We start from the raw sequence: 14,122 nt of genomic DNA, 5'->3' as shown, positions 1-14,122 counted from the left end.
TACAGACACGTTTTAGTGTGTTTGTTCACTCATTTCAGTCCATATGTATAGTTCATATTTGAATATCTAAAACGTCTTATATTTGTCAACCGAAGGAGTATCATTTTTTCAGATTGTCGTGAAGTTCATTAGTTTTTCTTTGAAGATTTTCTTTTCAAATTTCAGTGAAGTAGCTATAGCGATGCACTGTGGTGGAGGACGGATAGAATTTAAGGTGGGGCGAATGTTGTGGGTCAAGTCTACAGTGTCAATCGCGAAAATGCAACAACCGCCTATAAAGAAAAAGAACTGGACTCTAGCACTACAGATAAAAAAACACAAGGGAATAGGGGGGAAGGAGGCCAAACTTGACTCTAGCTAGCATTTGATAACAGGGTGGTCCGCCTTAAAAAATATATTTTGATAAACAAAAAGAAATGTGTATGTTCTAACAAATTACCAATATCACATAGAAATATATTAATATGATCTTACAAACACACAAAAATTCTCAATATGATCTTACGAACACCTTAAAATAATTGTCGATCAATAAAGCTACTTGAGGAAGAAATGACGTGCAAAATTATATGTGTTGATGTACTGGATAGCGTAGTGCAAAAAAAGCTAACCCTAAACCAGAAATTGGGGTATTTGAGTTCCATATTAAATCGGGTTGCTCTTGCTCACTTGCTGGCTTACTGCCGTTGGGGACTGGTCAGTAGTGATTGAGAGGGAGGGTAGCGGCTGCTGCCGGCTTTGCGGGCCGGGGCAGGGTAGGGGCGTTAGGAGGCCGGGGGAGGGGCGCAGCCATCCCCGCGCAGGGGTACATGCAGGGGGTGCACTGGAGCCAGGCGGGCGGGAAGGAGAGGCGGGGCGGCTGGGCTCCGGCTAGTGACCGGTGAAGCCACGAGGTCGGCGAGGGCGCGATGCGGCTGGGCATCGGGTAGTGGCGCAGTGTTGTACTAATGTGCGAGGGCGTCAAGGGAGACGGTTGGTTCCGTCCGGAGAGCTGCTATACGTACGACAGATATCCATACGATTTTTGTACGACCAGACTCATCTGGTGGTGTGGGCCCAAACCTCGGGAAACGTGCCTAAGTCTTGTGTACAAAAATCGTACGAAAACTCATCGAATGCAAGGCAGTTTCGTTCCGGTCGATGTGGACGAGGGCGTGTGGGTGTGTTCGTGCTGGGTCAACATGTAAGTGTTATTCGGCCGTTTTTTCTTTGGCTCAGTTAGAAATGCATAGGTATATATAGGCTGATGCAAAATCCGAGGCTGGGCCGCGGTCCACACTGGCCACCACGCACCCAAGTGGATCTGGTAAAGTTTAACTTTTCCCCTCTTTTTTCTTTTTTTCATTTTCCATTTTTTTCCTTTTTTTCTTCTTTCTGGTTCGAGGAATTTTTCTCAAATACGTGAATATTTTGTTCAAATTGATAAAAAAATCAAAATTCATGAACTTTTTCTGAATTTCGATGATTTTTTTTCAAATTTGATGAATTTTTTTTCTCAATTCAATGAGTTTTTCACGAATTGGATGAACTTTTTCCAAAATCAATGAACTCTTTTCACAATTTTTTTACTTATTTTTCAAAATCGATGAACTTTTTTCAAATAAACATTTTCAAATCCATTGAATGTTTTTCAAATTCAATGAACTTTTTTCAAATACGATGAATTTTTAGAAAAATTGGTGATTTTTTTCCCAAAATCGATGAACTTTTTTCAAGTTCATGAAAAAAATTTCATGCACTTTTTCCAAATTGATCAACTTATTTTTCAAATTCTTGAACGTCTTTCAAATTTTTTGAATAGTCAGTTGTCAATGAGTCAACAAAGGAACGAACGAATGAGGAAGGGAAAAAATTAAAACGAGCGATCTGATTCCTACCGAGAGCGTTCGTGCTGGCATTCAAGATTAATGGGCCGGCCCAGCTGGCAGTGCACGTGAGAGCCAGCGGGCGAACCAGCGCCAACAGCGCCGATTAGAGCATGTCTAGCAGACTCCGCATACCGCCGACCGGCAAAACGCGTTTGCAGTTCGTGGAAAAACGGTTTTGTAGGTCAGCGCGTGCGGATCCGTATAAAAGGATATTCGCGGAATATGCTCTTTTACGGGTTGGTTTTAGCTGCGGCAGAATAGACCCCTCAAACTTAAGCTGTAAAACAGAATATTCGCTTATATTTTTTTCCCGCGTCTTCTTCTTTCTCTCGTCCATGTCCATGGTCAGTTAGCTTGCTCCCGCGAAATCGATGGATAGCACACGAAGCTGTCAAAAATGAAGCCGCAGACGACCAAATACGAAGGGCATGAAGCACCGAGCTGGCAAGCTCCTCCGTCGGGGCTCGAATCGATCGAGAGCTAGCTAGCTAGCTCAGCTCGAATCCATAGCTAGCTCGCAGCTCCTCCGTCGCTGCAGCGAGAGACGCGGCCGGGGCTAGCTAGCTAGCTTGCTCGCATCGATTCACAGCTAGCTAGCGCGGCCGGGACGGCGGACGGGCGCGGCGGGCCGGCGGCGGCCGGGAGCGGCGGACGGGTGCGGCGGGCAGGCGGCGGACGGGCGCGGCGGCCGGGCGGCCGGGAGGCCGGGCGAGCTTCATGGCGTTGGCGGGAGCAGAGATTCCTCAACCGCCAACGTTGACCGGTATGCAGGGCCCTCATAAAGTTGCCTTCAAAACTGTAGATATAAGGGTTTCGGCTTCGCGTTTATATGGCCCTTAGAAAATTTTAAGGGTCGGACGATTTTAGAGGGTCTGTTCGGGCTCGTTTTTTCGGCTGAAACTGTAAAAAGCAGTTATTTTGCGGTTTTGACCACTTATGCGGGGTCTGCTAGAGATGCTCTTAGGAGCTCCCAAAATGATGTTACACCGAAACAAATTAAGCTCCACGGAGCAACTTCAACTCACAGCAGCCTCTGAACCCCCTTCTCAAAAAAAAACAGCCTCTGAACCCATGCGTTGCTGGCTACCATTAGGAAACGGGGCAACTCAAAAGAGCAGGCCGGAAGAAGAGACCAGAAAGACGGGAAAGCTGCTGCTGCCGATCGCTTCCCCTTGGAACGCACCGACACTGGGAGTGAAGGACCAAGCGGTCGGACTGCACCATAACATCACTTCCTCTCCTTTTCCCCTTTATTCTTCCCAGCGACGAACATACCCATGCGAGAATTCGGTCTGACCAGCAATGCATTCATGCACATGATACCTATATATTCTTTTCACTGAAGTTGAGGTAGGGCGGCCGCCCCACCTTGCCCTACGGGGTCCTCCGCCGGTTGCGATGCAAGTGTAACTTGCTAGACAAAGTGGTATATGGAAATACTTCTCACTATGAGGGTGGATGGTTGCAGCAAGCACTTCCTCAGTGATGATGTGTCCACAATGGTAGTGACAGGATCTGCTGAGATGACAATCAATTGAATGTATCCTATTACAACGCAGAAACATAAGGATCCTGCACACGATGGAGAAACATCCGCCAGACAAGCCATCCAACTTTAAAAAAAGGAGTTTGGATAGTGGCATTTTTGTTTTGAATCCTTAGGAGTCCAAAAATAACCCCACAAAAAATCGCATAAAATTAGCTCAAATCTGAACTACAGGTATTTTAAGTCAGTTAAAAAATTTGAATGCCCAAGCCACTTTGCCCACTCTAGTGCACATTTTTGCCGAAATTGGCCAAACTAAGGCAACCAAAACGTTGGCCAATATTTTCGCTAGTCAAGTTTTTGGTAGGCTTCACTTTGGCTCAAACCAAACACACCCTACATCCTAATAGTTCCCAAACAAATACCTCTCATTCAAACAGCACATGCACCCCTACAGAAGCAAAACAAAAACCCACAGATACAAAAATGAAAAAAAAAACAATGTGAAGGGTAAATCCCCTGCCACCCTTCATGGAAGATAATTAGAAAAGGAGACCCCTCTCCAAAGCACCACATATGCTTAGGAACAAGAGACACATACATGAAGAAACCCCTTCCTCGCCACATACACAAAGTTCAAGGTCATGGTCAAGGCTCTGTATCTATCTGATGATAGCTCAAGTCAATATCCTATTGTGCCGCATGGATATATTCTCGGCGCAATTATACAACGTGTAAAAATAACTGAAACAGAAAATAAAATTAACAGGATGAACAAAAAAAATGTAATTTTAACAATAGCCAGTTGTACAAAAGAAGGGTCTGAATATGAAAATAGCACTATGTTATAAGTAGTTAGTCATCATTGTAACCTTCAATAATCGATCAGTCTTCTTCTGGATCTTCTGGGTGCTGTAAAAAGACAAGATCAAATGAGCAGGGGGGCTTCTCTGGAGCAAATGACAAACAAGAGTACATAGTTCTCATTGTTCCAATCACAGTTACAACCAAGAAGTTCAGTATACAGAAATGTAACATCCATTGGATCTATGTATCAGCTCAACCTGAAAATTCTGGTGCTTCTGAAACACTGTCTAGTTCAACCTATCGAATAGCAGAAAAGTAAAATTCAACAGTAAAAAACTAACATTAAAGAGCAAAAGTCAAAATTTAAAACCTTGTCCAGGGGGCTATTCGAAAGAAAATAAAAAAAATCATACTACAAAGAAAGAAAGAAAGAGACAGACTATTTACAAAACCAGTGAGTCTTAGGGTCTCTGTGGATGTTCGAATTGAATTGGTAGCCGACCACGACGGTAGCCGACCGGACGCCATGGCAGGAGCCTACCGGGCCCGTGGCCCCACAGGCCCGTCCGGGCCCTCAAAGGCCCGGACAGCTCCCGCCTCCGCGCAGCAGCTGGTACGCCGTCGGCGTCGCTGTCCCAGTCCAAGCCGCTCCCCTGCCTCCCCGTACAGAGAGCGTCGCGGTCGCGCCGGAGCTGACCCGCAAGGACCCAGAAGGGACCCTACGGGCCCAGATCTGGGCCGGGGACGCGCCCCCGGCCGGCCAGCACCACCGGACCACCCCGCCGCCAAGAGGCGGCACCACCACGGCGAGCACCGCCGGCCTCCACACCAGGACGCCGGACCGCCACCGGCCGAGGCGCACCGCCGCCGGCCATCACCGCCCGAGCAGGGGAGGACCGCGCGCGGGGAAGGGAAAGCCCACCGCCGCCAGCATCACGCGGCCGAGGGCCGGCGGCGCAGGCTGACGGCGACGGGAGGAGGGATAGGCACGGGGAGGAGCCGTAGGCGCGCGGAGGAAGGGCCCCCGGCCGCCTCGCTCGGGGAGGCGGCGTGGAGGAGGGGGGAGGGGAGGAGAAGGGGAACGGGAGGAGGAGGGGGCTGGCGGCTCCGGCGGGCTCCGGCCGCCGCGACGGCGGCTGCGGGGAAACCCTCATCCATTTATTATTCCGTTGCTGCCTCTAATTTTTTATTTATTATTTTATGTTGGCTGCCGCATTTTTACAGAGGAAAAAATGGAGGTGTTGAACTTCTGAACTTGTGCATGCATGTGAGACTGTTTTTAGGAGAGAGGCACAACGTGTGGCTGTGCGAGAGTTGGAGTGCGACAGAAGAGAGATGGGAAGGGAGTTCTTGTTTTCACTTTTGGGTCGCACTTCACGTGATTAGCTCTGTCTCACCCGTGAGCTTGCTACAGGATGGGCGCATGCACCGTCGTCTATGTGTTGTCACTTCAATCATCACCCAACCAGCGTGGACCGCAAGACCACGATGAACAGTGAATCCGTGAACAGGTCTGCAACTCGTGAATAGACTCCAAGACCAAGTCCTAGTCCTGCCATACATGTCTCTCCTCCCCTCGCTGTTTTCTGCTTTAAAAAGCCCGCTAATTACGTTGCTACTGCAAATTCCCTGCACCTGGACAGTGGCTGGCATGAACCTTGGAGTCTTTGGACGAGCTGGATAACAGGGTGTCGGGGCAGCCGGGTTCCACCACACCTTTTCGCAACACTTTTCCTTGTTGCTATGTAGCCTAGGATTGCATATTTAGACATTTAGTACATGACATGCTCCTATATAGCCTAGGATATATAGATATGGCCCTAGTTAATCTCCCGATAAATGGGTTATCAATAAATTCAATTAAATGGTCGATTCGCCAATTAATCCCTACTCAGCACTCGACCGATATGGTACCTGTTACCGATATCCTGAACACTGGTTCTAGGATGGAAAGGTGCTATGTCTATGTAAATATGAGTAATCCAATGGCTATTTAAACATCAAAGAAAAAAAATTCAACCATGTTTACTGAATTTGGTAGCAGATGCGAAGCACAAGCTAGCAAGTCACTTATCATAGTACTCCCTCCTTTCCAGTTTATCGGGCTCATCTTGCAAATCACGTCAACGAAGGAGGACCTACTTAACTGCTGGGAAGGGGAATTTGATAGAATTTAATGTGGACATAGCTATATTCGCATGTTTCCAAGACCATGAGCCTTACAAATTATAAATTTCTGATTTTTGAGATAAGCCATGTGCCCCTCTAAACCGGAAAGGAGGTAGTAGTACCTCTTTTAGACTACAGTTAGCTACAAAACATGTGGGTTGTCCAAGAAAGCAAGGTATGATATAACCCACAAGCTCCAAAAGACAAACGAATTAAAGCAGTTCAGTTACTAAGAATGCCATACCGGTAGGAAGTCCCAATCTTCCTCTCTCATATCAAAATTTTCAGTAGTTTCTTCATCAAGCAGTAACTGAACCAAAACAAATAATATAATATATAAATTGCAATTAGATATCATGTAAAAATCATCTGTTGAAAAACTCACAGTATGCATTCCAGTGTACTCATCATAGTCATGTACAACTGCTGGGACATAAGGCAGAATATTGAAAGACAAGGGGTTAAACCGGGCCGGCAACTGAAAACAACAGATAAAAGGACATGTGACGTCATCAACCAGATTTGAAGTTGTGAAGGCATTACATTTTATCTCGACGATCCCATAAACGGATGATCTCCCCAATACAATTATCTGATCGAGGTTGTCTTTCTTTTCTTTATGTCGTGCAGATCGTGCGAGCTTCCTGAGTTGCCATTGTGAAGAATAAATGAGTTGAACGACTTAGACGTGCCAACCATTTTTCTGCAGTTTGAAGACCCACAATGACAATCTTAATCTGCTCCAAACTGGACAAATCTGTAGATAAGGGCATAGATTAGAAACAGGAACAGTTTTGTGTACACCATGCAATAAAGCAAGGTGGGCGAAACAAACAAAAAATAGAATGAAAAAAGAATTATAAAACCAGGAAACTGAATGACCATACTTATAGTCATAGGTCAGCTCCTCCCCTCTCTGTATGTCACGAAGAGCAAAAATTCCAACTCTGGTCTCTCCATCCACAGTCCTGAAAAATAACATGATACCAGTAGCAAGTATCAGGGTCATTAGCATGGATATAGAATAATAAGCAGTACAATATAACTAACCATTTCTCCATCTCTGTGTTTGGTTCACAACTATGATTGATAAACCTGGACTTGTTCCCCTTGTTTGTCGCATCAATGACCATATTGCTACTGACCTCACAAAGATAGAAGTTAGTGTAACGTTGTCTCTTCATTTTCCATAGTCTTTCCTCACAAGTTCTGTCATCAGTAACTACAATATTGGTGCAAGATATATGGATATTAGTTTGATCGCCTAGTATGAGTAAAAAAATTATAATACTTGCATTGGTCTGCATTTCATTTACTTGCTCAAAATAGATTTCAACAAACCCATACCTTCTCCTACATATTCTATAACAAATTCTCCTTTCTTTATTTCGTCCTCGGCTATCAATCCAAAGCCACATTTCTCTGGCTAGAATAATATAACAGTCTTTTAGGGAACTGTTGGCAAGTGGAAAAAAATACATTCCAATTAGAGGTTTTATGAAACAATTAAATTTATACACCACTTCACATGAAATCTAGAGAACGGTCATTAAATAATAATGTTTGGCTATACGACTAAAAACATCAAACATGAAACAACTTGCTTAGATTCTCTGTGGACTTATTAACACATACGAGCAAACTTTCTACCTCGCATTTATTTTTTCCAATTGTGAAGTATTCAATGTTGAAGTATTGCTTGTATTGTGCATGAAGAATGAAGATACTAGCTCACAAGATAAAGGATTTGCGATGGTTTAAGGTACAGGATGTTGCGCACAAAACGTGACTATATGTTGGATATTTTGCTAACATGCAGATTTAAGTGCCAGCTCAAATATGAAGTACAGGGACAAGTAATGGTGTTCCTAAGATATCTCTGAATTATATATAGTTCCAGACAGATTCGACATGTATGTATAGGATATAGCCAAAAATGATAGGTCTAGAATATTTTCCTCTGTTTGTATCCGCTAAGGTGTTCCTAAACACAAATTAGGTCGCATACGGACCTAGAACCAGCCGAGGAATCTGAAAACAACTAGCCATATGTTGTGGAAGGCGCTGGTCGCTGATGATCTAGTTAAGTAGGCCAGCACAACTACAATCTCCCTACATGAAACAACACATGCATACACAAGAAAAGAAAAAATCTCTGTGTATATTCCTTCTCTCCTTTGCTAGATTCATACAGAGGAGAGAGCGCTGTCGCCCAGGGAGATGTTAGCACAATGCTGTCGTGAGCCAGCCCAGCATGGGAGACTTCCACCACCATTTGGGTTTATCCGGCTTCAGTCTCGACTCTCGAGCAATTGATTTTACTTGGTGGCTAGCTGCTCATGATTCCTGACCACGTCGCTTTTTCTGCAGCTCTGCTTCAGTTGACCATGCCGCTTAGCTGCTTCCTCGACGCTGGTGTTGCATGCCATGCCATTGCCCAACTCCACGAAACGTCGGCAAGAGGGGCTTCATCGTCGATGATGGCAGTAGAAGGGAGGATTTTCCCAGATGATCCTGGCAAAACTTGTATGTTACTTATGCTTTCTTTTCATACTAAGAACGTATTTATTTACCTGCGCTAGGCCCGTAGCAACGCACGGGCGTTTTACTAGTATATAATAAAGATTCCTACTTTTATGTTCTTTTTGGGTTGATTTTTAAAGGGGTCTAGTGGAAATGTGACATGTACGATTTAGCCCAATATACTAATGACGGCCCATTAGCCTCCCCCGTCCCTGTAGGTTTAAATCCCCTCCCCCGCCCCCCTAGGTTTCATCACCCTGCTCCGCGTTTGACGGCGCTGCCGCCGCCATGTCCACACCGGTGGATCGAGCTCGCCCGTGGGAGGACGGACGCAAATCAACTGGCATCAGGTACGCAGAGCAGACATCGCCATGAATCGTTGCGACCTTCCTCTCCCTTCTTCACCCGATCCCCTGAGACCTCTTCTCCATCTCTGTGTGCAGGTCATCCTCTTCTCTTCCCAGCGGCAGCGAGACGGCGGCCGAGAGACTCACCGAGGACCTCCTAGTCGAGATACTCTCGCGCGTGCCCGCCAGGCCGCTCTGCCGCTTCAAGTGCGTCTCCAAGCACTGGCTCGGCCTCATCAACGACCGCACCTACCGCCGGAAGCTCCCCCAGACCCTGACCGGCTTCTTCTTCAGCGGCACCACGGAGGAGCAATTGGTACATCCAGTTCTTCCTTTCACCAATTTATCCGGGAGCCGCAGTCGCACCAGTCTTACCTTCCTGCCCAACGGCCGGGACGCCTTTCTTTTGGACTGCTGCAATGGCTTCCTTCTCTACGACGTATCTGCCCATCTTGGCAAGCGCCGTTACGTCGTGTGCAATCCTGCCACGGAGGAATGGACTGAGTTGCCGCATTGCGACCATCCGGCTGGGTGGGTATTGTGCGCTTAGGTTTTGATCTAGCCGTGTCCCCCCACTTCCATGTGTTTTTGTTGACGGACCAACTAAATGGATTTGGTCTCCCGGGAGTGGACGGCTGTTCATATGTCTATTCATCGGAAACCGGGAGGTGCGTTCATAAGGAGAAGAAATGGTACTGGGATATTGATCTCGTTCGTGTTCACTCAGCTGCATATCTAACGAAAAAGGCTTTTCGCCCTGCTATATTGATATAGCAACCGCCCGATACAACAAAGAGTCCAATGCTGGGGCAAATAGCACAAGCATGCCCAAAAGAAACAAAAGAGAAAGAACAGAGAAAATAATGTCCACAGCGTCGGATCGACGAAAACGATGATAACCCAAAACCGTTGCGCCCACCGGAGATGTACCACCTCGCTCCAGGCACCTCGAACCTCCGCATACCAAGCAGCACCTTCAGGAAGGAACACGATGACGACGACGCTGCTGCCCGGACAGGTCCTAGGGTTTCCCCCGGTACGCGGAGGGGCGTGGGGAAGGGGGAGACCCGACGCCCTTCAGGAAGGAACGATGGCGCCCACGGGCATCACCGCGTCGGTGTCGGCAAGCCGGCCCGGATTTCTCCCATCCGCCAAACACCCACAACCCCGAACGGTCCGACGCGCACCACCAGACAAGCCACCAACGAACGTGCGCCACCACGGACTTGCCATCATCACCGCCGCCTCACCGTGGTCATCGAAGCGAGACCGACGAGGACGAGAGGTAGCAGCCAGGAACGAGGAACGGCAGCGAGGGCAGCCACGCCGGAGGAGACAACCTCCACCGCCATCGGCGGTCACCGACCGGACGCGGCAAGGGGAGCGTACCAGGCCCTCGAGGCCCGGCCGAGCCCAAAAGGGGCTCGTGAAGCACCCATCGCCGAGCTGCAGTAGACGTGCCGCCGTCTCCACCACCCCCCGCACGAGCCGCACCACCACCGCCCCCGCCGGAGCCGCCGCAGGCGAGACCGAGTCAGGCCCGCCCAAACCCAGATGGGGCCCAAAAGGGCCCAGATCTGGGCCGAGAGGGCGCCACCACCATCCACCGCGCCAGCGCGGCGCCGCCTCTAGGCCACCCGGAGCTGCGCCGCCAGGAGCAGCCGCCGCTGCCGGAATCACCGTTGACCGAGGAGCACCGCCGCGGGACGCCACCACCCGAGCCGTGGCACCGCGCGCGGGGAAGGGACGGCCTCCGCCGCCGCCAACACCACGCGGGCAGGGCCCGGTGGCGCAGGCCGGCGGCGGCGGGAGGAGGGGAACGGGAGGGGGAGGCGCTGGAGGGCGGGGAGATGGGCCCCCGGGAGGGTGGAGGGAGGCGGGGCGCAGCGCGGCGCGCGTGGCCGGAGGCGTGGGAGGGTTGGGGGAGGGGGCCGGCGGCGGCGGCGGAGCGGGGGGAACCCTAGGAGCACGACCCTCCTCGAGCGGCGGCGGAGCCCTCAGCTGCATATCTTAGTCTGCATTTTTTGGCCGATGTCAATCACTCTACCCTGTGTCTAGCTGCCGACGAGGAGGCGGGAACAATGATATACTCTCGTGTTCCTTCTCTGAATGATGGTTTTATACAGCAGTCACAGGGCTGCTTGTATTATGCTGGTTTTGAAAGAGATGACAATGAGGATCATGTTGTTCGACTACTAGTTTATGTTCTCGAAGACTATAATAGTAAAGAATGGATACTGAAGCATAGCATTGAAAGTTCACATCTATTTGGAGGGCGACATGATGTAGAGTTGTAGACATCGAGGAGGACTTTCGTTGGATTGCAATTCATCCGGAATGTAACTTGATCTTCTTCACCTTGGGCTGGGATAGCACGTTCATGTTCTATGATATGGATCGTCGGCAACTCAAAGTGATATGCAATCTTGAAAATGTCCATCCACCATATCTGCCATATGTGCCGCTGTATGAAGAGTTACAATCGTTACACAAGTGATGTCAATTATTCGTGTGCTATATTGCCTATGGAGCATCGGGTTTGGTACGTCTGCTTGCATTTGGTTTGGTCTATGATTGAATGTTCTGATGTTTTATATGCTTGTAAGTTTGGAGCAATGGTGATTCGTTCTGGGGGCATTGTGGCTGATTTTTCTCAGATGGCTTATTCAAATGTTCAATGTACTTTCTATTGTATGTGCTTATTTGTTATACCAATGGTTCTAGACACCAGAGGATATGATACACTTTGGCGGATTACATTGTCACTTCTTTTGGTGCTATTAACTTGTCTGATTCAAATAGGTTATGCTGTTAGCGTAACATCACAGCCACAATGCTGTTGTTTATCAAATAGGAAATATTGTGGATCATAACGTTCATCCTGTTGGTAGACAACTTTTAACACAAAACTGCTCCAGAAAACTAGGAAGTCATCATCTTTGTGTTTGTGGATTTTGTTCACGTAGGTAGGTTTAAAGAGTTTAAAGTAAGCGGTGTCGCCACAGTGCACTTCCCATGTCAGTCTTACTATAATGGTCCACATAAACTCCAGTCCAGAACTCTGATGTGTTAAATAAGAGAGGTAATTCAACTTACTTCTGTGGCATCTGCGTACTGGGATGATGTTCATCTTCCAGGACATTTGTGCTGAGAAGGTCATCATGGAAATTGATTGCCTTGAGCTGGAAAACCTTCGGAAAACTAAGTGCTGCTATCTTACCTGTTCTTATGCAAATTTAGTAGCTTAGTAGCGTGTGCCTGCTTGAATCTCGTCCTCTCTCTGACTGGAGTGCCCTGATGCCTTCATGCTTTTAAGTTTGGAGCAATGGTGGTTCATTCCACGGGGATTGTCGCTGATTTCCCTAAGACTAATTATTCAAAATTTGTGCCTCGTGTGTGAACGCAATCCAGCCACAAGGAATTGGGTCGTGGTGCTGGCCTTCGGCTAGGCCACCGGACAATGGCCATTAGTCATACATTTGTGTAGTTGCAGTTGACACGAAGGGGGAAACATGGATGAAATCCGGTGTCTCTAGTGGTTTGGTTGATGGTTTTACTTAGAGGACATAGGGTCGTGTTGGAGCTGGGAGTGCAGTGTCCGGCGGTTTTGTGGCACTCTTTCTAGGGCCATTGCATGGTTTGATGTTGGTTGCACCCCTTCGGCCCTAATCGTCGAACCTCTGCCCCGAGGAGCTGGCAGGATTCTACGCCGGAACTCCTTCTAATCCGTCCACTACCGGAATCGCACCCTATGCCGACGGCCAGGGCCGTCGGCATAGCCCTGACTGGCGGTCGGGACAGGCCTATGCCGACGGCCCCCGTCGGCATAGGGCCGTCGGCAACATATCCGTCGGCGTAGCCCGGGTGGTCGTCGGCATAGAAAGGCCGTCGGCAGAGGACCTATCCCGACGGTGTCCGTACATCTATGCCGGCACTGGCCGTCGGCAACGTTACCTCCTAACGGCGGCCGCCGTCAAGTGCTGACCAACGCCTGCTAGCCACGTGGCAGGCCTATGCCGACGGCCTGGCCGTCGACTTAGTTCGAAACTGTGCCGACGGCTAGGCCGTCAGCATAGGCCTGCCACATGGCGAGCAGGCGTCACCCCTGGGGCAGGTATATGCCGACGGCCTAGTTTCAAACTAAGCCGACGGCCAGGCCGTCGGCATAGGCCTGCCACGTGGCAGCAACTGGGCTCTCCTGGGGCAGGGCTATGCCGACGGCCAGGCCGTTGGCATAGACCTGCCACGTGTCAGCCACTGGTAGTTCACGCCAGCTCTATGCCGACGGCCTAGCCGTCGGCATAGTTTCTGTCTGCTTTTTTTTTCCTTTTTTCTGTTTTGTTTCAACTCAATTCATTTGAAAATATACAGCACATATAAGGATCATACAACAATATATGCATCACATAACAATAAGGAGCAGCATCACACAACAAATTCATCATCACACATCATAAGAAGCATCGCAAAGCATAAACATATAAGTATCATCACCACCAAAGCATATAAGAATCTCACAAACAACAATAAGAAACATCACTAGCATATAAGTATCATCACCACCAAGACCGCCACAATGTGACCCAAAGGCTTAAGCGCCAGGACGTCGAGCACCGCGGAGGTCGTCACCGCCAAGACCGCCGAAGCCCAGGTCGTCACTACTAGCGGCAGCGCTACCGCCAAGACCGCCTCCACCTCTGCCTCCGCCTCCGTGGATCGGAGTGGTCGGGCTCTGTGTCTCGGGAGTGCTGCGAAGACCACCGCTAACGGTAGATCCACATGTTCCCTGGATGTTGAAAAGACATATTAACGGGATATATGACTGTGTTGAAAGGCATGACATGCTTTGGGTAAATAGATTGGGGATGAACTAACCGGCGAGGGGCCAGCATTCTGTGCCACAAACTCCTCAAAGGTCAGCA

The 14,122-nt window shown here is 48.7% G+C and overlaps 1 protein-coding gene and 1 pseudogene across 1 annotated transcript; one reads left to right on the top strand and one right to left on the bottom strand.

Annotated features, from left to right (window-relative positions):
* Positions 1–4,239: 4,239 nt before the first annotated feature.
* Positions 4,240–8,759, bottom strand: LOC123171292 (histone-lysine N-methyltransferase ASHH3-like; annotated as a pseudogene).
* Positions 8,760–9,080: 321 nt separating this feature from the next.
* Positions 9,081–10,197, top strand: LOC123164130 (putative F-box protein At3g52320). The gene is made up of 2 exons (XM_044581555.1): positions 9,081–9,203; positions 9,297–10,197. The coding sequence occupies exons 1-2, from the start codon at positions 9,142–9,144 to the stop codon at positions 9,748–9,750; spliced, it is 516 nt and encodes a 171-aa protein (XP_044437490.1). The 5' UTR covers positions 9,081–9,141; the 3' UTR covers positions 9,751–10,197.
* The last annotated feature ends 3,925 nt before the right edge of the window (positions 10,198–14,122 follow it).

This window comes from Triticum aestivum, chromosome 7D (assembly GCF_018294505.1).
Source record: "Triticum aestivum cultivar Chinese Spring chromosome 7D, IWGSC CS RefSeq v2.1, whole genome shotgun sequence".
NCBI lineage: Eukaryota > Viridiplantae > Streptophyta > Magnoliopsida > Poales > Poaceae > Triticum > Triticum aestivum.
The sequence above is the reverse complement of the archived record's forward strand: the minus strand, read 5'-3'. Positions and strand labels throughout refer to the sequence as shown.